Source organism: Anguilla rostrata, chromosome 15 (genome assembly GCF_018555375.3).
Source record: "Anguilla rostrata isolate EN2019 chromosome 15, ASM1855537v3, whole genome shotgun sequence".
In the NCBI taxonomy this organism is placed as follows: domain Eukaryota; kingdom Metazoa; phylum Chordata; class Actinopteri; order Anguilliformes; family Anguillidae; genus Anguilla; species Anguilla rostrata.
This window is the reverse complement of record NC_057947.1, coordinates 28,008,533-28,031,167: the sequence shown is the minus strand read 5'-3', so window position 1 is coordinate 28,031,167 and position 22,635 is coordinate 28,008,533. Positions and strand designations below refer to the sequence as shown.

At 43.6% G+C, this 22,635-nt stretch overlaps 2 protein-coding genes across 13 annotated transcripts; one reads left to right on the top strand and one right to left on the bottom strand.

The window, feature by feature from the left end:
- Positions 1-613: 613 nt before the first annotated feature.
- On the bottom strand, positions 614-9,200 carry dcun1d2b (DCN1, defective in cullin neddylation 1, domain containing 2b). Of its 9 annotated transcripts, none has more exons than XM_064310920.1 (9): positions 9,062-9,200; positions 6,555-6,771; positions 4,773-4,941; positions 3,898-4,028; positions 3,191-3,273; positions 2,695-2,791; positions 2,316-2,448; positions 2,175-2,232; positions 614-1,471 (listed from the first exon to the last, which is right to left on the bottom strand). In XM_064310920.1, the coding sequence occupies exons 2-8, from the start codon at positions 6,727-6,729 to the stop codon at positions 2,202-2,204; spliced, it is 819 nt and encodes a 272-aa protein (XP_064166990.1). In that variant the 5' UTR covers positions 6,730-6,771; positions 9,062-9,200; the 3' UTR covers positions 614-1,471; positions 2,175-2,201. The 9 variants fall into 9 exon arrangements, 8 of the variants coding, with proteins under 8 accessions (XP_064166990.1, XP_064166987.1, XP_064166991.1 ...); XM_064310917.1 differs by lacking the exon at positions 9,062-9,200 and adding an exon at positions 8,364-8,487; XM_064310921.1 differs by lacking the exon at positions 9,062-9,200 and adding an exon at positions 8,273-8,390.
- On the top strand, positions 8,759-22,360 carry tmco3 (transmembrane and coiled-coil domains 3). Of its 4 annotated transcripts, none has more exons than XM_064310903.1 (13): positions 8,759-8,919; positions 10,737-11,422; positions 12,088-12,267; positions 13,428-13,616; positions 14,763-14,891; positions 15,334-15,426; positions 15,884-16,070; positions 16,625-16,742; positions 17,406-17,601; positions 17,788-17,938; positions 18,078-18,157; positions 18,470-18,619; positions 20,002-22,360. In XM_064310903.1, exons 2-13 carry the CDS (start codon positions 11,000-11,002, stop codon positions 20,113-20,115), a joined length of 2,010 nt encoding a protein of 669 aa, XP_064166973.1. In that variant the 5' UTR covers positions 8,759-8,919; positions 10,737-10,999; the 3' UTR covers positions 20,116-22,360. The 4 variants fall into 4 exon arrangements, with proteins under 4 accessions (XP_064166973.1, XP_064166974.1, XP_064166971.1 ...); XM_064310904.1 differs by having other exon boundaries at positions 8,766-8,903; XM_064310901.1 differs by lacking the exon at positions 8,759-8,919 and adding an exon at positions 9,146-9,282.
- The last annotated feature ends 275 nt before the right edge of the window (positions 22,361-22,635 follow it).

The following is a 22,635-nucleotide window of genomic DNA, read 5'->3' as shown; positions in this document are numbered from 1 at the left end:
CTCACTCACTCACACACACTCACACACACACACACACACACACACACACACACACTTTATTTAGGAATAGCCTCAGCCCACTGTGCTCAGGATATTTCCGAAATGGCACTGGGGGGCTCTTAGGAGGACGTACCCAATGACATCATCATAGAACACCACATATTTCCAAATATGAAAAGGTACATATTAAAAAAGCTCATTAAAACAGACAGCTCTATTATAGCTTAGCTCATACAAATAAATAAATGTCATCTACAGCAATCTAAGCGGGAAAGATCAATCAAGTGTTTAGTGGTTAACTAAAACCCTTATGTGACAATTGATTCTGGGTCTATGCTTTGAGGGACAGCGTCTCTACACGTTCCTCTTACAAGTATCCACAGAAGCAAAGTGTATTTTAATGACAAGGGCAATTAATGAGAAGGGCACACACCAGGTCTGAACACGACTGACAGGGTCTCTGGGTTCATGTGCGTATGGGAATACTAATCAGAGAATGACAGCCAGAGCTTTGCTTAGCGCAGGTGTTAGGAAGGGCTGGAATTCTATGATCCACACTCACCTCCCAGACTAAAACCGGGAATGACAAAAATATCACAAAATCAAAATGAAATGAAGTGTATAACTGAGGGTTTAATTTACACCACAAATACTTTTCTCGTTCATACCTTTTGCTTATATATGTCATGAATTTATATTATATATATATATGTATATATAATAGTCTCTACATAGATACATTATATTACAGCTTTAGTTGTAGCGTCGCTGCTGGTGTTGTCAGGGGTTGACCTGCATGCTGCCCTGTCAAACTGTCTGTCTGAGTAAGATCACAGACGTGTCCTGAACACTGTTCACTGTACAAAAAAAAAAGCATGCAGAATCTGCCCTATATCATACAGCCACTCCACCCCCCTCACTCCTCCTCTTCCTCCCAAAACATAACCCAAGCACAGGCAGGGGGGGGGGCTCCCCGGGGAGGGGGGGGTGCAGTCACAGCGCCCCCCCCTATTGAAGCTGCCCGGCGATGGGGGTGGCGGGAGCGTACGGCGGGCGTGTGCCAGGTGGCGCGTGGCTTTTCGAAGGGGGCCGGTCGGCCCCTCCTCCCCCGCTCGCTGTAGAGGCAGCTGCAGTGTGTGTAGCAACTCCAGCCAAAGAAAGAAAGAAAGAAAAAAAAAAGGCGGTTCCTTTCCACTCCGCTGCCTGATTGGTTGCCTGGTTGTCCTCACCCTGCCCTTTCGTGTTACTGACGGTAGAGCGGTTTCACAATTTCAAGTGTTTTTTTTATTTATTTTTTCTTCTTCTTGTTTTTCTTTCTTGCCACTTTAAAAAAAGAAAAAACAACAAAAGTCAAAATAAAGGGATAAAAGCCCTCTGTTGCCAGGCAGCGTTTATAGAGTTTTGTGTTTGCCCCCCGTTACGATTGGCCGTGCAAACTCCACAAAGTCATCGATGAGGACAGGCCACGCCCCTAGGGAGACAAAGAGAGCACATACTCAATCCAGTATCCTTACTGATTGAAGGAGTGACACTTTACTCATCAGGCTCTCCACCAATCAACTGCCAGCAATGCTAACTTTGTACCAATCAGATCAAGCCAATATCACGGGAGAGTTTTATTATCTGGTGAGTAAAAGACCCTGCCTCCAGACAGGTTTCAATGTGTAAGGCATGAGTTGCACCACTGTGCAGATATGTTAAAGGACTACAAATTTAAAAAAAACATAAAGCTAGCCTGTCAAATGTCATTGGACTATAAGATGCCACCTGAAACTACATAGTACGCATTCTAATATTATAGAATGGACCACAAGGCTGTACTGCACAAAGATACGCAAGTGAACCAGCACAAGATTGCACACCAAGTTCATCCAACACAAATATATTTTTCTACATTTTTAAAACCATGACACTGTCATGCTTCTGCACTGTAGGGATGAGATTGCAACAAAAAGAAATATACAAGGAACCAACATAAAATAGCATTATTACACAAAGGAAACTTCAGTTTCATACTGTACAGTACAGTCAGTTGTCATCTTTGATACCTCAAATGTTTGTAACCATGTTATCTTGAATTAGGGCTAAGCTAAAGTTGCCTACCAAGCATGCAATTGCTAGCTAGACTACAAAGGAATCTCAAATTAGTGGGAAAGCTTTAATGACCAACACACCCATCGTTCCAACTTGATCTCAACACTTCACCAGGCAAAAACCTCCCTGGTTAAGGCCCTGCAAATAACAAAGCTAGATTTAAACGGTTCAGGTGTACCATTACAATGCTAACATATTAATTCTGGCAGTGGTGGGCAGACCGTTTGAAAACTGTCGTTTGATGGCACAGGAATTCCCTCCACAGAGCGGTGGACTGGCTGGTGCATATGTCTGGTGGTAGTATGGGTGCTATGAATAGAACCAAGGTCTGTTCTTTTGCATTGCAATATCCCGCTTTAAAGAAAGCAGACATATTGGATCAGGTAACAGCGCCTCCAGTGCAGAGAAGCAAGGCTCGTAATGCTGACACAACATAACACTCCACTCTGGCACCATTTTTAAAGAGGCCGAAACTCCCCCTACTGGCTATTAATTATAAATCAGGTCTGAGGATTTAAACCGTCTACCACTTCATTTTATAACAGTCATTTGGCATTTGGCCCTATGAAGGCTGTGGAAAAAAACATCACAAACACTCACCTTCCTCGTCATAGTTGGACATGTCATCGGCAATCATGTTGCCGAAGTCTAGGAGCAGGTTCCAGGTGTCTTTGGGAATCGAGCGCTTGTGGTGTTCCTTCATACAACAGGACAAAATGCAGGTGATCACAAAACCAATGAAAACTCTGAAAGCTGAATCTCAACAATGATTCATTATAACAGTGTCACTGTGGTGCTACAGTATAACGGGGCTAGTGTGAGAAAATTACTGAATACTTTGCATTCTACGTTTGCCTATCTTGGCAGTCACATACTGTATAAAGCCCTGTTCACAAATATGCAGAAAGTATTCAGGCTGAAACTTTGCAGAGTAAATAATGAGCAGACGATTCTCCTCAAGATTACTTGATGATGCCACAGTTGAACAATTCCAAAACTCCATGTGATTGGCTCTAGTGGGTAGGATGAGCTCAAAGTTCTTGAACCAACAGCCCCCATAGGATGCCATAGGCCAGCCTGTGCCCTGCATACTCACCAATAGAAACCTGTTCCAGAGGTCCAGGAATTTGAACCTTCCAGTCAGAACTAAGTTCCAGTAAGCTACAGCCATATCTAAATCTGAAACATGGACAACAGCAAACACACTTTTAAATGTACAGTACACTAACAAAGCACACAGCCAAGTGTTTCCTGAATACCTATTACTTTAAGCAGCATTACCACTTTTGAAAAACATTTCTGCTTGCACAACCCTCTCATAGATAATCAGTGGAGCAAAGAAATATTTGAACTTTTTGCTTTGTGTTACAATTTGAACAAAAATGCAAACCCCTGTTCTGAATGGACCCCTGAGCTCATCCATTTGTACAGCTTAAAGTGTGTGTGTGTGTGTGAGGGGGGGGTACACTTATCCATTAACAAAAATGCATCAATAAAAGCAAACGCATGCACATCACAAACTCGTATACCCTCAGCCACCGCTGCCCCTTCTGATCCCTCAGAGCCCATGAGGGCCACAGCCTTTCGTGATAGCTTTCCCAGTTCCTCTTTCTCATTCCCAGAACCCCTGCGTTCCACTGCTGTGGCTGTGCAGGACACCAAACCCTGTCTCAGAGCACAGCGTCATGTCCACAGCAGTGTTCTGGGACAGGGGGGTGCTCTCCCCTCAGCAGTCAGGGCCGAAACAGTGGCGGTCACATCCGCACCTCAACCCCTGTCGTTAGCCTGCATACCACCACTCACCTAGCCCCTTCTGTCCAGGGTTCTTAGCGAAGTTAAAGGTGAACTGGTAGAAGTCTTTGAACTTCCCACTGTCCTTGAGCTCCTGCTCTAGCCTGGGCAGAATCGCCTTCAGCTTGTCGGGACTGTCGCAGCTGAAGGGGGGGGAGATAATGCCGCAGATGAGAAAAGCCAAAAAAAACAAACAAAACGGCAACTAATGACAGACAGAAGGAACAGGCCAAACCAGTGACAAGCAAATGAGTGCAAATGACAAACAGGCTTGTGATATTGCACTTTTTTAATTCACCTTTTAAAGTCAATCTAAAGTATTTCAGTCTTATATTTAAGACTAAATATTTTTTTCTGTTACTTTTATACTAAACGATACCAAAATATTGTCAATGAGGTGAGACAGACTCATTTCAAGATTTGCCACTGGGATAAGAAACTTCCACTTGACAAGCAAAAAGTAACTTGAAACAAGCCGATATTTTCTGCTGGAGAGAAAATTCTCATTCTCATTAGAAGAATAAAATGCTTGTTAAGACAGACTTTTTGCAGTGTTGTAGCACCTGTGTATTTGTTTTAAAATCCATGGCTGCGTGCAAATTAACTATAGGTAAGCAGCCAAACGAACAGAGGGTAATCTGCTCACTGTTCACAGACAAGTGCAGAGGAGGAAAATCCAGGTCCAGAAAGTAAAGGTCTTCCCCAGTATTTTGTTCCAGTCACCTGGATTTGCTAACTAGCTCAATCCTTCAGCCAGGAGGTAAAACTAATCAGTGAAATCAGCTGGTTCATGGGTGGAGTAAACTCCTGCCAGGACTTATACAGTCTGACCCCTGGACTTTCCACCTCTGCTCACAGACAGGACACCGAGACCTGCGGGCGCTCACCCCAGTTCAGCCATGCCGTCCAGGAACTCCTTCCGGCTGAACTCACACTGGGTGGCGGCCCGAAACTTCCACGCCACCACCAGCACGCTCACGCTGGCCGGGTCAAGAGTGAGGTCATCGCAGAACTGCTGGATCCCGTCGATCCCGATCTTGTTCTCATCGTGGGGGTCTGAGGGGAGTGCCACCACATTACACTCCACACACACAGCGCACTGGCATGCACACGATACAGTACTACGCCTGCCAAATTCATTTCCCTTATAGAATCTCACACCCCCCCCAACCTCCAGCTCAGAACTGAATTCATTTTCTGAACTCCCTATTGCTGTTCCCTTAAATTTAATAAAATATGTAACTGAAATTAGGCCTCCGTTCACCAGCTGAGAACTGCTGTTTCAGCAGCACAAGAGTGTCATTGGGAGGCACTGCATATACTTGCAGATGTTATCAGTGTATAAGTGTTTCCTGAATAACCAAAATGATTGCAATGTGAAAACTGCAGAAAAAATGAATTAAGGAAATGTACTGGGAGAAGTCCTTCTTATATACAATAGGACTCAGAGGGAAGCAACGGAGGAATAATTATAATCATACATCATTTGTTTCAAATTTAACTCTATTAACTCTAAAATGACAGTGCTTAAACAGTCTATTTTGAATTAAAATCAATAAATAAATAAAATGCATTCTGCCATTATCAGATCGTCCTATTTATTGAACATTAAAAAGAGTTTTCAGACTTTTGACAGTGCAGAATCTCCTCAGGATAGCTAAATGCACAACATGCACTCAAGTCATTGTTTTTGCTAATCAGGTGCTATTCTCTTAATGGCAATCTGAGTTTAATTATGAATTGATCAATGGTAATTAATCCATCAGTCATTTACTTTTTATTGTAACGGAATCCGCAATTGAATTATTGTGAACTACTTTTACCTCATTGTTTCATTGGCAATAATTCAGTAAAACCAGACTGAATTATTTGAATTTCTAAATATGAATTTGAATTGTTTTATTAAAAGGCCCGTCTGGGTAGGAGCCCTGGGGGACAACACACAGGGCGTACATAAAGTTATATTTTATTCTATTTCAGTCATTTTCATAAATTTTCGAGAATTTGCAGAATTATATTTTCACTTGAAATTGTATATGATATTGTGTAAATAAAGGTACAAAAAAAAGTCAGATTTGACGCAAATTAATTCCAGGCTGTAAGCCAAGAAAAGGTGAAAATATTAAATGGGGGTGTCGGCTTTCTTTTGGCACTCTTGTCAGTGCTTTCCAGGGAGGGATGGTGTTTGCAGGGTATTTCCTGCCTTGTTGCAGAACAGCCACGCCTGTAGTTGACTGTCCAATGGCTGCGCAGTTGAGCTACTGAACCACAGATTTAAATAAAGCGTCAGAAGGCTGCAGGCATTATCACTTCCAGTCCACAGCAATGCCAGAGACTGTCAAGACTGCTGTGAAGGACTTACAATTGTGACTCGACCATCCAACTTTTGTAAAAAAAAAAAAATGTAAACGGTAATAGTCAAATGATGGCTGACATAAATTAGGGTCTTCAGAGGGTGTGGGCATTTGGTTTTCCTTTAGAGGGCGTGGACATTCTGTTAGAACTTAAAGGGTGAGGTTAGAATAGCTGCAATTCAGCGGCTGTGATCAGACTTTCGGCCAATCAGAATGCAGGCAGCCTGCTGGCGTTCCGGTTGTGGGTACTGTTATTACCGCAGGGAGTGTGGACATCGCTGGACCTCAGCGGTCGAGGGAGGACTGTAGACTTGCCTTTGTACCGGTTGTAAAGCTGTTCCAGCTTCTTTCTGTCCACTGAGTTTTTCATGGATTCCCTGTAGTAGAGGTCTGGATTCTGGAAGTAGTTGTCTGTGGCCACCTCTAGTTTCCAGTCATTCTGTGTGAGGCAGTATACCGCTGTCTTCTCACCGGCCTGCGTGAAGGACATGAACTGACGAACCTTGTCCTTCTGCGATGACTTCAGTTTATGCTGCCAAAAAGACGCAAAGCACTGTTGCTCACACATACATGCTAATCTGTGACAGACTATGACTCATTTTACAAGTCCCTATTCCCTATTCACCCCCATTTCATCTGTGTGTTGCACATGCTAATTTTGACAGGTTCTTCAACCTCGCAAAATCTTATGACCATAATTCTCACTTATGAAACATTTGAACTTGTGAAACATTTCTTTCTTGGTGGGTATAGCCTAATTTGGAGTAAACTGCAGTACAGAATCGTAGATGGCAGGACATGAAGTGTTCTCAATTTATAAACAAAAAAAACAGATAACCCAGGACAGGACATGCTTGTTATCTGTTCTGGCTGTTCAGGGCCAGTATACAAATTGTACAGCAGAGATCAGAGATTATAATTAATGTAGTGAATGCACACTAATCTCCAGACAAAGCACAATCTCCAAATTATCACTAATCACAATTTAAGTAATGTACCAAAACAACACATAACGAGCGTCTCTCTCTCTCATAAGTTACAGTCAGACAACTGGCGCTGTTGTTTTTCAAGTACAACATTGGCCGGTGGCCACACAGTCCAACTTGGAGTATAATCTTGCTCAGAACAACCTGCAAGTGGCCTGTAATGTTCAAACATCTGAAGACGTCACATCAAGCAATGAGAGTAGATTAATCAGCTGCTCTTTGGCAGCAGCGTGGCTCAGCCTTTGAAAGCAACTCGGACTGCATTGCAAAACGTGGATATTTTCGAACTAGCAGAGTCAGCCTTCACAACGCCAAGAATATGACCAGGGTGTATATATTTACAATGTCGGGAATGTCTCTTCACGTTAAACGCATGCTATAAGCTACATTCAACACACAACTGCTGATCGCTTTCAGACATTACCTTCAGTGAAAAACATCCACTCGAATTGTTACTGAACTCGGAATATATCTAAAACATGCAAAAATACACTCGTCCTGTTACCACCACTTAAATTCACTGATGGGATGTACACAGTGTAAACAGCATTCTATCTGCTGTCAAATTGACAAAGGTGGATTCGACCGGCTAGCTGGAAACGTCGAGCAATTTACCTAGCCTGCTAAAACAAAAATGCGTTTTGTGAGACAGAAATATTAGCCAATAATTTTTTAAAAACAAGAAAGCAAAACACAGTCATCGCCATGCACCGTGAACTGAAACTGATTGCAGGCTCGGGGTCCCTTCGGTTGTATGCAAAAATATGATCATGTAAATTCCCTTCGTCCTACTTACTAGCCCAGCTCTACAAAGGCTGTAACTCGCGACCCAGTTCCAAACCCTGTACCATTGGATGGCCCCAGCTGTCCCAACTCGCTTAGTAAGAGACCAAAAAGGGAAAGGTACGTATCGAGCAACTGCTGCTGGTGTCAGCTCTCAAAATACCAACAACTCTGACCTTCCTTTTCCACTGATGAATTGCTACTGTTAAACATTGACAATGCAAGAGGACTGCATAAGGACACCCCGCAAGCGTAAACACCAACCTTCCTTCGGTACTACCCGACCCTCTTTCCCGCGTTACAACTCGTTGCAGTGCTTTATTCATCATTTTGGCTTTATTTTGATTTTACCTACCATTTTATCACCCGCTGTTTGACCAACTTGATAGTCAGTGGCCCTAATACGCATGCGCAGCAGCATGTCTGTATTGCGCTAGAAAGCAAAGGAGCTTGCGCGTTCGAGTTGTTAAATACTGGGTTTTGTAGTTCTTTTTTAAACATGTAGCCAAGGCTTTCTTTTCCCAACATTAGCCTGGGGGCAAATATCATACGTTATTAAAGAGGCGGAAACATGAAAAGCAAGTAAACCACAGTTCATTTAAATTAGCTAACTCCATAAAAGCCAAAGTTATTACCAAAAATGTATCAAGCGAAATTATATTTTTCGATAATCTTAAACTCTGTTACAATACAACAAAGACTACATATCCCATATAAGAGCGCAAATATGGACCCGATCATATTGATGTTTCGGAAGTAAATGTAGTAATAATTGTTTTCAGGCATTGACTATGCCACTGACCGACTAAACAGACTATTCAAAACAGTAGCTTTTACTAAGTTTATTACGATGATCACTACAGAAGTTGTAAAAACTTGACGTCAATCTGGTCCGGTGAGCAACGTAGCAAGTAAGGTTGAAGTATGTAGGAAAAAACATGCCTGTCGCTCATTTTCGGGAATTTAATATGTAGCCATAACGCCAAACAACACTTATATATCATGCAGAATAAAGCGTGTAAATCACTAATATTTTCTGTCCGAAAATCATACCTGCCGGACGATATTTGTTGGCGGTGGAAGGGAGGGCTATGGGTCCTGGAACTGAGTTGTGTTGTCAAATGGTAAAGCCGTGTACCTACCGCAACTACTAGCTACGGTATGCTGGCAATGTAGCCTTCTGGGAGCTAGGGGTGGTATCGCAAGAGGAAGTTTGCTGCCTTCATTTACTGAAGAGTTTGGGGCGGTCTGTACGGTTTCGGGAATTCAAGCAGGTACGTTGATGAGCTAAAATTGTGGATTCGACTATGGCGCAGGACGAGCAAGCATACTGGCCTGAAACCGTAGAGGTGATACGCTATGTAATGTATTTACATTTATAGCAAAGGTTGAATGAATGTATAGACTTCTGTGTTTTATTGCATAAACACACTTTTATAAGGAGGTATAGCTATCTAGACGATGTAGCGTCAGGATAGCTTCTTGCGGGATGCAGTTAAGTCGCATCTACGCTAAACGTTAGACTTTCCTGCGGACAGGAGTGATGCCTCGCATCGCTGCGTGAGCAGAAGAGCGTGTGTGGCGTGGTAATGTGTCTCCGTTGAGAAGTATTATTAGTTGCAGCTAGGGGATTTATCAACCGCCGTGGTCGCTGCCGCGGCAGCTGATCCATTCCTTTACAAGTCGCATTTTACCCTGGGATGAAACGTGTCAGCGTCCAAGGAAAATCGTGTCTGTATTTTCACGCAAGACTGCAAACAGACCGAAAATTGCCAGTCCGTCGGATGTCATATTCTTTCTGACCAGATCTGTCAGAACTGAAAAGACCAAACAACCGTAAAACATGGTTTCCATCCGTGCATGCCACTTCCGCAGACGTGAAACTTTTCTTGTCACTGTCATGGCATAGCTCCAACCATGTTTGCTAAAAAGAAAGATTATATTTTCGTTGAAGACCTCGTTCGTAGTGACGAATACAACTGAATTTTATATTCAGAACAATACAGGTGCTGTGTTGGTTGCGCATAATAACTCATAATGTATCCATATAATATCAATATTTCTGGAGTGACAGACAGATTGCATATTCATTAAAAAAAAAAAAAATTCGTGGCCATTAATTAATATGACCGTGATAATGGTCACGCGCTATAGTCCATAACTGCGACCACGATACTTTTGAATAATGGTCATTTGACCTAGATGGAAGCTGGGTCCTTTGTGTGGACAGCACCTGGGAATACGTTCTATTGGTAATCACTGTTTATTTGTAAATTTCATATTACTGTCACAGGCATGTTTGACTTTATTTTAAAAACTGTGCTGTTGATTTACGGTTTGACATACCCAAAAGCCCCATTCAGTGTGGGAGTATGTGGCTCACTGATTAATCTTTCTCTGGTCGGATTGTGTCTTTGTGATCTACGATGGGCGTGTTCTGTTTGCGAGTGGAGCGGTTTTTCATGAATCTGAAATTACAGGAGTGGTCAGTATTGTTTTTTAAAGTCAGATATGGGCCCCACCTTGTAACCCTAGGCAGGACGTCAGGTCTGGGATATTGATAGGCGCGGTTAAGTTTATGTCTTCACATGAAAAAAGGTGCCCCTGTTTCAGAGGGCTAATTAGGCAATGAGGTCTTTGTGTATTTAAGGGGTGTTAAGTTGCCTGGGTGAGGGTGCATGCAACCTGTGTTCTGTGAGAAATGTGAAAATGTCTGTGTTCTTTTTAGATGTGGTTTCCAGGGACATGACTGGGAGAATGAGTGAACGAGGAGCTCACGCTGCTTGGAGGATTCGTCGCTCCTGATTTCACACGTTGGGAGGTTGGATAAGCGTAATGAGCCTCTTAGAGCAGCGCAACGAACGCCTGTGAATTTCTCGTGCACTGCCACTAGTGGGCAGCACTGAGAATGTAGACAAGGGGCTCTCTCTTGCACACACAGTCAGCTGACCGGAGGCTTGGAGTGGGGCCAGGCAGAGAGGAGCAGGCTTGATGTGGGGTCTGTTTGCTCTGCTGTGCCTGGGGCCAGTGGTGGGGCTGCAGCAGGACCAGGTGGCCGGGCACGCCATCCGGCTCCACCGCGGGCGAGGCGTGGCGCCCGCTCAGGGCCGGCAGTGGGTGGCGGAGAACTGCCGCCGTCTCTCGGGCCTCCTGCGGCAGAAGAAGGCGGCGGTGAGGAAGCTGGCCGTCGCCGTGGCAGCCACCGAGCGAGATCGGTCCCTCTCCGACCCGGAGAAGCTCTTCCAGGTGCACACGCTGGAGATCTTCCAGAAGGAGCTCAACGAGAGCGAGAAGTCCGTGTTCCAGGCGGTGGTGGGCCTCCAGCGGGCCCTGCAGGGCGACTACAAGGATGTGGTCAACATGAAGGAGAGCAGCCGGCAGAGACTGGAGGCCCTGCGGGAAGCAGCCATTAAGGTGAGAACAGGGGGGGATGATGGGAATTTGAGTCGCGTCAAGTCGTCATTTATTTGAAGTGCTTTTCAGAGAGGCCTCACCACACTGTACATCTGAAAACAAATAAAAGATAATAATTTAAAAAATGTAAGATAATACATGGCAAATGAGCAAGGACATGATAACAATAACACAAAAATAACCATAGTAATAATAAACAGAGGAATGCACATGCAAGGAGGACGGAAGTGGATATTCCCCTAAACGCAGATGTGCCCTATTGCTTAAACACATATTAGATTGATGTAAAGGGGCATTTCACCCCCCCGGTGGAGGGTGGCCTGGGACACCATTACTCAGCAGATTGCACTATCTCTGTGTGGCAGACAGTGTGTGGTCAGGAGTGCTGGGCTGGGCTCTGTGTGTCTGTCGAGAGATGACAGGATCCAGACACTACTGTCCCAGCTGACTGGAGCTTGGCGCAACGCTTCTTCAAAGCATGCTCTGCACCAATGCGTAACACTGGGTGATGCATGGCAGCCATTTTGATTCGGACACTCACGCACCAACTTTCACCATTTTAGATTTCTATTGTGAAAGCAAATGAAAGTCCACTACGAGAAGCTATTGTTATTTTAAAATCTATTTTGTAACCAACATGTTTACTTGCCTGTGTGCGTTTTCAGGAAGAGCAGGAATATGTGGAGCTGATCGCTGCAGAGAAACACCAGCAGGAGGCGCTGAAGATTGTGCAGGACCAGAACAAAACTCTGTCTGTACTGGATGAGATCCTGGAGGACGTGAGGCGAGCTGCTGACCGGCTTGAGGAGGAAATAGAGGACCACGCTTTTGACCAGAACAAACAGGTAAGACCATACCTTTGCCAACCACAAATATGGAAGATCTCACCCCAACAAATGACTTCACTACAACAAAATGTAGTGATGATTCAGAATGCCGCTGCCCGACTCATCTACAACCTCCCCAAATTCTCCCACGTCACTCCCCTGCTGCGATCACTTCACTGGCTACCGGTCGCTGCCAGGATCCGATTCAAAGCCCTGACCCTTGCCTACACTGCCGCCAACAGGACAGCCCCTATCTACTTGCAGGACATGACTCAATTCTATGTGCCTGCTCGACCACTCCGCTCTGCGGCAGCAGGCGTCTTGCAACCCCTCCCACCCGCCCAAAGGGATCACAGAGCTTCTCCACCTAGCTCCCAGTGGTGGAACGAACTCCCCGTCCCTCTCCGAACCTCCCCCTCACTATCCATCTTCCGCCGTGGCCTGAAGACTCATCTCTTCAGACTATACCTAGAATAACCACCACCAGCTGTGTTATTATATATTATATATATATATATATATATATATATATATATATATATATATAAAAAAAAAAATAAAAAAAAAAACCCTTTTCCTGTCACTTGTTACATGTTGCCCCATCCCTGCACTTCTTGGTAAATTGTATTTGTCCTAATACTCTAGCTTATTCTTCTGCCTAGTTTGGCTTTGCAGATGTTAGACCAGGATAGTGTTCTTTGTTCTCGGCTAGAAATAGCTTTACAAAATAAGTAATTGTACCTTACTGAACCCGTGTTCAGCAGTTGTCTACGATCATGAAAATGCACTTTTGTACGTCGCTTTGGATAAAAGCGTCTGCTAAATGAATGTAATGTAATAATGTAATGTAAAATACTGTACCTTTGGATACGACAGGCAGGTTAGATCATACCTCTGGCTACAATAAATGTTGTAGCTATAGGCTAAGTTCTACCAATACAGGTAAGGCCATAGCACATAGGTAAGGTCACACCATGTAAGATATGTAGGAATCATATATTTTTTTAAAATAATTTTTGATATTGGTGTAATTCTGTCCACTGTGACCAGTTTTTTATGTGTCTGTGTGACATTTATTACCTTGATTAGAGGGTTTCTGTCTTTTGATTGATTGTGCATTTTGCTAAGATCTTGATTTGTTGGCAAACGTCGTTTCACTCTTGCGTTTCTTACGCCAGATGAAGGGAGTGAATGTGGAGGCGGTGTTCAGGGTGGAGGATGAGGAAGACTCTCAGAGGAACATGTCCAGGCGGGAGGTGGAGGATGACCTGGGCCTGAGCATGCTAATCGACTCCCAGAATAACCAATATGTCCTGACCAAGCCCCGTGACTCCACCATGCCCCGTGCCGACCACCATTTCATCCAGGTCTGTTCCTCACCCTTCACATGTCACGCAACTTTCTTGTCCTTGATGTCCTTGTGTCCTTGATGTCTTTGCCTGATGTCTTGGTCCAGGATGACTCATGCAGCATGCACGTTACACATTCTGTATTTACATATCTGTATATTTTCTGAAGCTGTTAATATATGGTATAGATTTCAGGCATTATAACCTTGTATCTACCACAAGATGCCAAGGGGCAAGCAAAGTAGCCGTAGCCACAGAACAGTGCTTGTTCAGTCCTTTAATTGGGTGAACCCACAAGTCTGCTGTGTAGTTGTTGTACTTTACTCTGTAGAATTACCCACATTTGCCCGTGGAGAGAGAGGACATTGGCATCTGTTGTAAGGTTTTCAGTTACAGCCAATTTCCCAGTTAGCAATCACCTGTTAGTAACAAATAAAATTAGAGTCACAATTATATGTGCTGAAAGTGATTATTTATGCCTGCTGGCAAGCTAATCCATGTGCATAGATGAGAGAAGCACAAGTGCCATTTAGTAATAACAGCATGGCTGAGCAAGATACTTTTAATATTTGGATTATTCAAGGTCTGTCCCATTCTCCAGATTACCAAAAAGGTAACCCGTAATAGCTGTGATTTCTATACATGCAGGTGTATACTTTTACATTATAGCTAACAGTTGAAATTTGGAATGGGAAATTTGACATTATAGTGTCACAAACTATGGTTGGTATGTTATGTTAGAGATCCATTGCTTGCCCCATTTTTTTCTAAGTTTTGGCCAAGTACCTATTTATTACTGCTTCATCTCTCTCTGTGCTGTGCTCTTTATTGTGAACTGGCTGACCTCTTTGACCTGTGCTTGATTGCTCAGGCCTTCTGGTCAGTGGTCATGCTCTCTCAGCATCGTGGTCTTTGTTCTGTGCTCTTTCATGCGGAATGGTTGACCTCTTGGATTTGTCCTTGATTGCTCAGGGCTTGGTGCCAGTGGTCATGCTCTCTCTGCGCTGTGGTCTTTGTGCTCTTTCATGCGGAATGGCTGACTTCTTGGATCTGTGTTTGATTGCTCAGGGCTTGGTTCCAGTGGTCATGCTCTCTCTGCAGTGTGGTTTTTGTGCTCTTTCATTCAAAATGGCTGACCCCTTGTATCTGTGTTTGATTGCTCAGGACTTGGTGTCAGTGGTCATGCTGTCTCTGCCCTGTGGTTGGCTGTGTACTCTGGTGGGACTGCCCACGATGTTTGGCTACATCATCTGCGGGGTCCTCCTGGGCCCCTCTGGGCTCAACAGCATTAAGGTAAGATTAACACGAAAGTTTATTTCTTTTTATTTACTCAATCAAGCATTAGGTTTTCAACATCTGCTACTCTAAAGTCCATGGCATTAAAGGTTTCGGTGGGAAAGCCTCTAAATTGTACACCCCCACATTGACCCTTTTTTGATGGCTGTGTTTGTTTGACCTTTTGTGATCCCTAGTCTTTGATCTAATCCTGTATTTTCTAATCCTGCTTCACTGTGTGTTTCCATGGTGACCCTGTGGGACTTGGTGTTTCCACAGTGCAAATGTGTGACTGTATTTCCATAGCAAGTGCATATATTTCTTGTTTCAGCAATTAATGTGGGCTTCTATACTGGCTGTGTGATTATGTGGCTAGTTTTGGGACTGTGCGTGCGTGCGTGTGTGTGTTTCCATGGTGCATGTGTATGATTTTGTGTGTTCCTGTGTATCTTTCTTGAAGTCCATGGTTCAGGTGGAGACCTTGGGGGAATTTGGGGTGTTCTTCACTCTGTTTGTCGTTGGCCTGGAATTCTCCCCTGAACGCCTGCGTAAAGTAAGTGGCAATGCTTCCCTTACTCATCACTTCCCTTTGAGATGTACAGTGTGTGTGATTTGTAAGGTGTGTGTGGTAGTGCATGTGTGTGAGATCCGTGAGTGTGTAGTGTGTGATTTGTACGGTGTGTGTGGATCTATGCAGGTGTGTGTACGGTTGTGTGTGTGCTGTAAAGTGGTGTGATTTTACGGTGTGTGTGTGTGTGTGGAAGTGCATTGTATAAAGTGTGTGTGATTTGTACGGTGTGCGTGTGTGTGGAAGTGCATTGTGTAAAGTGTGTGTGATTTGTATGGTGTGTGTTGTGAAGTGCATTGTATAAAGTGTGTGTGATTCGTATGGTGTGTGTGTGTGTGTGTGGAAGTGCAGTGTATAAAGTGTGTGTGATTTGTATGGTGTGTGTGTGTAAGTACAGTGTATGAAGTGTGTGTGATTTGTACGGTGTGTGCTGCTCACGCAGGTGTGGAAGATCTCGGTGCAGGGGCCGTGCTACATGACCCTGCTGATGGTGGGGGTGGGGCTGCTGTGGGGGCACCTACTGCAAATCCGCTCCACTCAGACGGTCTTCATCTTTAGCTGCCTCTCCCTCTCCAGCACCCCCCTGGTGTCCCGCTTTCTCGCTGGGGGAACACGGGGAGAGAAGGAAGGTACATCCCCACCCCCCGTTTCTGTGTCTTATCACTGTGTGTGCTTAGCAGCAGTTTGTACATGTGTGTACAGATGAGGTGGAGTGTGAGAGATAGGTTTGTATGAACAGTTGACACGCCCAGTGTTTTAGTTATGTGTCTGGTCGAGTTATTCAAATTTCTCAACTCTCATGATGGCCTGCTTTACTGGTTAGCAGGAGCTAACAGAAGTAAGTTGGAGTACAGTAGTGTTCTGGTGCATGTGTTCCAGTCTGATCTGTGTATACTGACCTACGCAGGTGAATTGGATCACAGTAGTGTTCTAGTGCATGTGCTTCAGTCCGATCTGTGTATACTGACCTACGCAGGTGAATTAGAGTACGGTAGTGTTTTAGTGCATGTGTTCCAGTCTGATCTGTGTATACTGACCTGTGCAGGTGAATTAGAGTACAGTAGTGTTCTAGTGCATGTGTTTCAGTCTGATTTGTGTTTCCTCACCTGTGCAGGTGAATTGGAGTACAGTAGTGTTCTAGTGCATGTGTTTCAGTCTGATTTGTGTTTCCTCACCTGTGCAGGTGAATTGGATTACAGTAGTGTTCTGCTCGGGATGCTGGTGATGCAGGATGTCCAGCTCGGGTTGTTCATCGCAGTCATGCCCACCCTCATTCAGGTTGGGAATGGGACCCTAGACAGGTGAGACACCTGACCCCCTGGCCAGTGCATTCACAGAACCACACCTGCTCGTAGTTGCCCACATGCACACTTACGGGTGAGCTCTCTTTCTGTGAAGCAGGTTGTGTATTGGTTCAAAGGGCAACGATCCGATCAAATCAATGCACAAATCGATCCGTATTGTTAGGAATCATAGCAGAATATTTATATTAATGTCCATAATCTTACAAAGGTTTGCTCTCGAGCAACATTACATTACATTACATTACAGGCATTTGGCAGACGCTCTTATCCAGAGCGACGTACAACAAAGTGTATACCCATAACCAGGAACAAGTATGACGAAACCCCTAGGGAGAAGTACCGGTCCAAGTGCAGGGAACAACCGCATAGTTCAACTTGGTCCCTGAAGGTTAAACTGATTAACACTAACACAACGAGAACGGCAACAACGCAATCTATGGAAAAAACAGTGCCAACATCACTGTTTATGTTTTATGACCTCGATCTCACTTGGGCATGTGCCGTTCTTTTCATTCTGTTAAAACGTGAGTGTGGTCGTGCTTCTTTAGCTCTCTGTCATAGAGCGGTTCTGCTCTTGTGTTCCGGTGAGTTACTGGTTAATTTGCCTTCTCCCCGGGCGCGGTCGGTGTTGAACTGTTGAGGTGATGTTCTGTGTTTCAGCGTGGTGATGGGGGGCCTGCGTGTTCTGGTGCTGCTGGGGCAGGTCCTCATGTCCCTGGCGGCTGTGCTGCTGCTGTGTGCGCTGCTCAGGTCCTATATAATTGGCCCGTACTACAGGAAGCTGCACGCGGAGTGCAAGGGCAACAAGGAGATCCTTGTGCTGGGCACAACGGCCTTCGTCTTTCTCATGCTGAAGGTGAGCCGTGCTCCTGTCCTCCTAGGACCTTTCTTCCTTCCTACACCTTTCTCTTTCTTGCGCGAATGGGGAGCTCTGTCCCTCCTATTTCCCAGTAAGTTTGGTAGAGACTGAGGAAGAAGGAGAGAGCACATTGTGGAAGTTTCCTTTCCCTCAGACTTAATACTGCTTCGTACCTTTCTGCAGGTGACCGAGCTCCTGGGTGTTTCCATGGAGCTGGGCTGCTTCCTGGCTGGAGCTCTCCTCTCCTCCCAGGGTCACATGATCACTGGGGAGGTGTTGAGTTGCATTGAGCCAATCAGAGACTTCCTGGCAATCATCTTCTTTGCTTCCATTGGTAAGCCTGCTTCTTCTAGTATGCTCATATTGGGTTGGCATACGCTGGGTTTATCGTCTGTATTGAAGATAAATTGCTATGATTGACAAGGGAATGCTAATTGAACATGCAATGACTGAGAGAGTTTTGTTCATTACAGGTCTCCATGTGTTCCCTACCTTCGTGGCTTATGAGCTGACCATTCTGATGGTTCTGACTCTGTCTCTAGTCATCATGAAGGTACGGAACTGCCTCCCTGTCTTGTGGGTTCATGAACATGGGTTGTTCTATACCCTCTGTAGGCAGTGGAGTAAGCTTGCAGAAATCTGACAAGATTATCTCGCCCATGGACCCTGTGTAACATCAATATGTGATTAGAATGTTCTTAACTGAACATTCTAATGGTGATGTAACAATCACTACTGGTAACTGAAAGCAGTGGACCTCTAGAACTTCTGAATTCTGAAATAAACATTCCTAAAAGCCTACTCTTCAGTGGGTTAAAGACGTGTGTTCACGTGTGTTTTTTTATCATTCCTGCTATTCCTCCAGTTTGTCATGGCGGTGCTGGTGCTGTCTGTAATCCTGCCCCCGTGTAGTCGCCACATCCGCTGGATCGTCTCGGCCGGTCTGGCGCAGGTCAGCGAGTTCTCCTTCGTCCTGGGGAGCCGCGCCCGCCGGGCGGGAATCATCTCGCGAGAGGTGGGTGTTCTCTGCCGCTCAAAATGCCGCTCCGGATCATTCCACTCCATGTCTTTATCTCTCTTTCTCATTCTGAAAGTCAGGGTGTCATTCTCCACCACTTCCTCATTCTTTCTGTCTTTGAATCTCTTTATTTGTCTTTCAGTTTCTTGCTCTTGGTGCCTCTGACCAAATATGTGTTATGTTCATTTTAAAAATATTATTATGGTTGTGTGTGTGTGTGTGTGTGTGTGTGTGTTCGTTCAGTATTATGTTGGAATAATGGACAGTAACTATGTACAGTGTAACTGTGTGACTGTGTGTGTCTGTGTGTGACTGAATTATCAGAGAGAAACATGCATGCAGTGTGCTTGGTGGAGGGAAAGATCACTGCTTTATCTCTGTGGAAGAGGCACATCCTTTGCATGGTCATTTATACACACACACACACACACACACACACCCACACCTTCTGGCAAGACTCTCTTAGCAAATTTATTCCAGCTCATTATGCAGCTCATTCACTGGCCCCAAGCCTACATTTGAACTATAAGCCTGCTACACTGGTGCAGTATCAGAGAAGATTAGACAAAAATATAGGTATTTTTTGGGGGGTGTTTGTCCCATTTTACAAAATATTTTCAAGTAAGAGAGCCACTAAGTGAATTATGTAGGATAAATGCTTCAGTCATGGACTCAAATAAAAACATTAGAGTTCATTTTACATTAGAGTTCATTGTTGTGGATTTTTCAAATTGAATTTACTTCTGAACTCAAGCCATCAGTGAACCTATTTTACCTTAAAAAGTGTGGTGTGTATAGTATTCTGTACATGTTATTGACCCAGATATAAAGTGGTGTGAGATATTTACATAGGTCTGTTTGTTTTATGAAAATGGTTCTTTATTATCTATCATCTATCAGGCCCAGGTCTGACAGTACTGTTAAAGCAGGACTTGAGACAGCAGCATAAGACTCTATGCCAAATTCAATCAATTTTTGGAAATATTTTGAAGAAAATAAATATTTTTTCTTATTCTGGATAACATTTTTTGTTGGAAGTACAGTTTATAAGTAAACAATCTGATGATATGTACTGTGTCATAAACAAAAAAGCAAAGTCCAGCTCTCAAACATATTAATACTTGCATGGATGCCTATGTAGCAGAAGGTCTCAGCTTTGTCTGTGCTTTGAATAAATGGCATTGTTGAGCAATTCCTCAACCGTGCCATATATTCTTCCTCTTGGTCTTCTCTGATGTATCCCTTGTATTCTCAATCTTCCTTTTTTTAAATTCTCTCTCATTTTCTCTCTATCTCTATTTCACTCATACACACTCTCTCTCCCTCCCTCCCTTCCTCCCTCTCCCATTAATTAACACCACATATCTCCCTGTCTACAGGTGTACCTGCTGGTCCTCAGTGTCACCACACTGAGTCTGCTCCTGGCACCTGCTCTGTGGAGAGTTGCCATCCTCAAGTGTGTCCCCAGAACAGAGCGGAGGATTTCTACCTGACCCCAAGAAGAGGAGGCACAGGATTTGGGGGTCAGAGGTCATCATAGTGTCAGAGGGCAGCTGCTGGTTAACTGAACAGTTGGTTTCAATGTTTTGTACTTCCACGGTATTAAATCTGCAACACCGTGTTCTTTGTGATAGTTCAATAGTAAATAAGAAAAATCATGAACAGTTCAGAAAGACAAGGGAACAATGGGGAGGTGGTGAGACTTATAAGGCCACCTGTGGACCATGTATCTTGCCATAAACATGATTACCAGCAAAGGGCGCATTCATACGAGTTGGACAAAGACCTGTCTTATAACGAGGAGTATGTCAAACATCGATCAAAGCTTTTAGCTGAATATAACTTATAGACTCGTTGCACCATCTGGACCTAAGAATTTCTTTCCAATGCAACACTAATTGAGTTTCAATTTATTTTTTTATTGTGAAAGACATATATCAACTCCAAAATGAGTTCTCATCTTGGTTCGAGCACATGTCGGTCCAAACCAGGGGATGTGCCTCACCTGCAAGTCAGATGCCTACTCCTTCCATTGCCTGTAGATAGCTGCCTTTGATTGGCGGTGAACATTTGTACATGACATACTGTACGTGCTCAGTGTTTACATAAGTGGCAGCTGATGAATACTCAGCTGACAAATAGGTGAATATTTTTTTCAACAATTTCTTTAGCTTGCTGGCTGCTTTTAAACCACAACATATCACTCATGTTGTTATTTTTTAATCTGTTATTTTAACTTTTCTTTTTTGTCTTGTGCTCAGTTTTTAGTCAGTAGGCTAAAATGTGAACAAAGGAATGCAGGTGTATATACGCAACAAGCCTTGCCCAGCAATGATTATTCTGCGTATTTACATGCTTGTGTCAGCAGACACAGCTATTGCCAAGATAATGTTAAATTGATATGTTGGGAGTAATGTTGGATGACTGGCTCCTGTTTATGAACATACAGTATTGTCTTGGTGTATACACAAGACCTGCTTTTGCATATGCAGCTGGTGGGTCTGTAGGCCCCAGGAGTCTCTCTCTGACTCGTATGTACAGATGCTTTGTTCTGCATCACTGAATGTGTTTTTAAGCTTTTAAATTAAATATAGAAATGCTTTGCCTGCGCAACACTGAATATTGCACCACAGTCCAACAACTGAATTTTGTCAGAGCATTTACCAAATACCTGCATTGCCTTTTTATATCTTCCCATGACTAAGCAGGCTTAGAAATAGTTTTTTTCCCCTTGCTCTCTCAGTGACTGACTGGTTTTCACAGTTTGTTTTTTGTCGCATTCCAAAATAGTTAGTGGTGTTTTACACACCACCTCTATTGTTAGCCCATGACTCCCTACCCTCTGGTTACCAGCTAGGTTTGATTTTTGTTGCAACACTTTCTAATTTCTACAATAAAGTGGACTAGATCCATGTCTACTGTAGCTTTATGGATTAATCCATGGACCAGGCCTGAAACTGATACCTTTTCACAGGACATAGACTGTGAAAACAAGTCAGGGCTATCCAAAAGTAATGAAATATAGTATGATGTATACACAGGCTATTACTTAGACATTCTTTATTGAGTTCATAGGGGTAAGACAAAAAAGTACATTTTATTCCAGACATAACCATGGATGCTCCATTTACGCTAATATGATTCGTTTTTACAATCATAACTAGTAGTCGGAAGGAACAGTAAGTTAGTGGAATGCATTCCAGCATTTATTAATTTTCAAAATGGCTTCCGGAGATAATAATTGGGCTCTGGTGACCTATTTCGCGGTTTGATTGTTGTTGTTGTATTTTGTTTGTTTGTTTTTTTTTTTTTTTTACGTGAATGTACTTTTCCTCAAACTGGTGTGTATGGAGGTGTGGGTAGTTTCACAGAAAACTGAAGGAAACCATGCTGCTGTAAGAAATGTATATTAATGGTACTTTTTACATCTGATGGACGTGAGTTTACTGATGGAATAGTTTGCTGTTAAAGTATGTTACTGAAGCTGGGAACTTTATAATTGCACTGTAGGCGCCTGCATTGTAGGCTGTGTTTTATTGGGCATTGGGCAGAAGTCTACCCTAAATGTTTCAGTTCTGACCCCTTTGCATTTTATTAATATTCTTGAAATCGTTTCCTGATGGTTAATTCCTAATTAGGCAATGTTCTGTGATTGCATTTCCGTTGACTCTTCAAAAAACATGTAATAACATCACGTATTGATAATTACAATAAAATACAAACGTAGCCTATTTATATATTTTTTTAAAAACTGACTGTCCAAACATTGTTCGAATATTCTTTCTCGCATTTTACACAAAATGCATTTGTGATACAGGTTTACTTTTCAAACTTTACTAAGAAATAAAAACTTCTCATGGCCATAGTGGCCGCTGGAATCGGAATTATTTCATTTAACCTCGGTCTCCAACTCCAACTGACAGCTAACCCCGCAGACTTTCGAAGCCGGAAGATTCACATATGCCGATGTTTACCGACAATTCAGATGACCAATGAGAGGCTTAGGCAGAGGA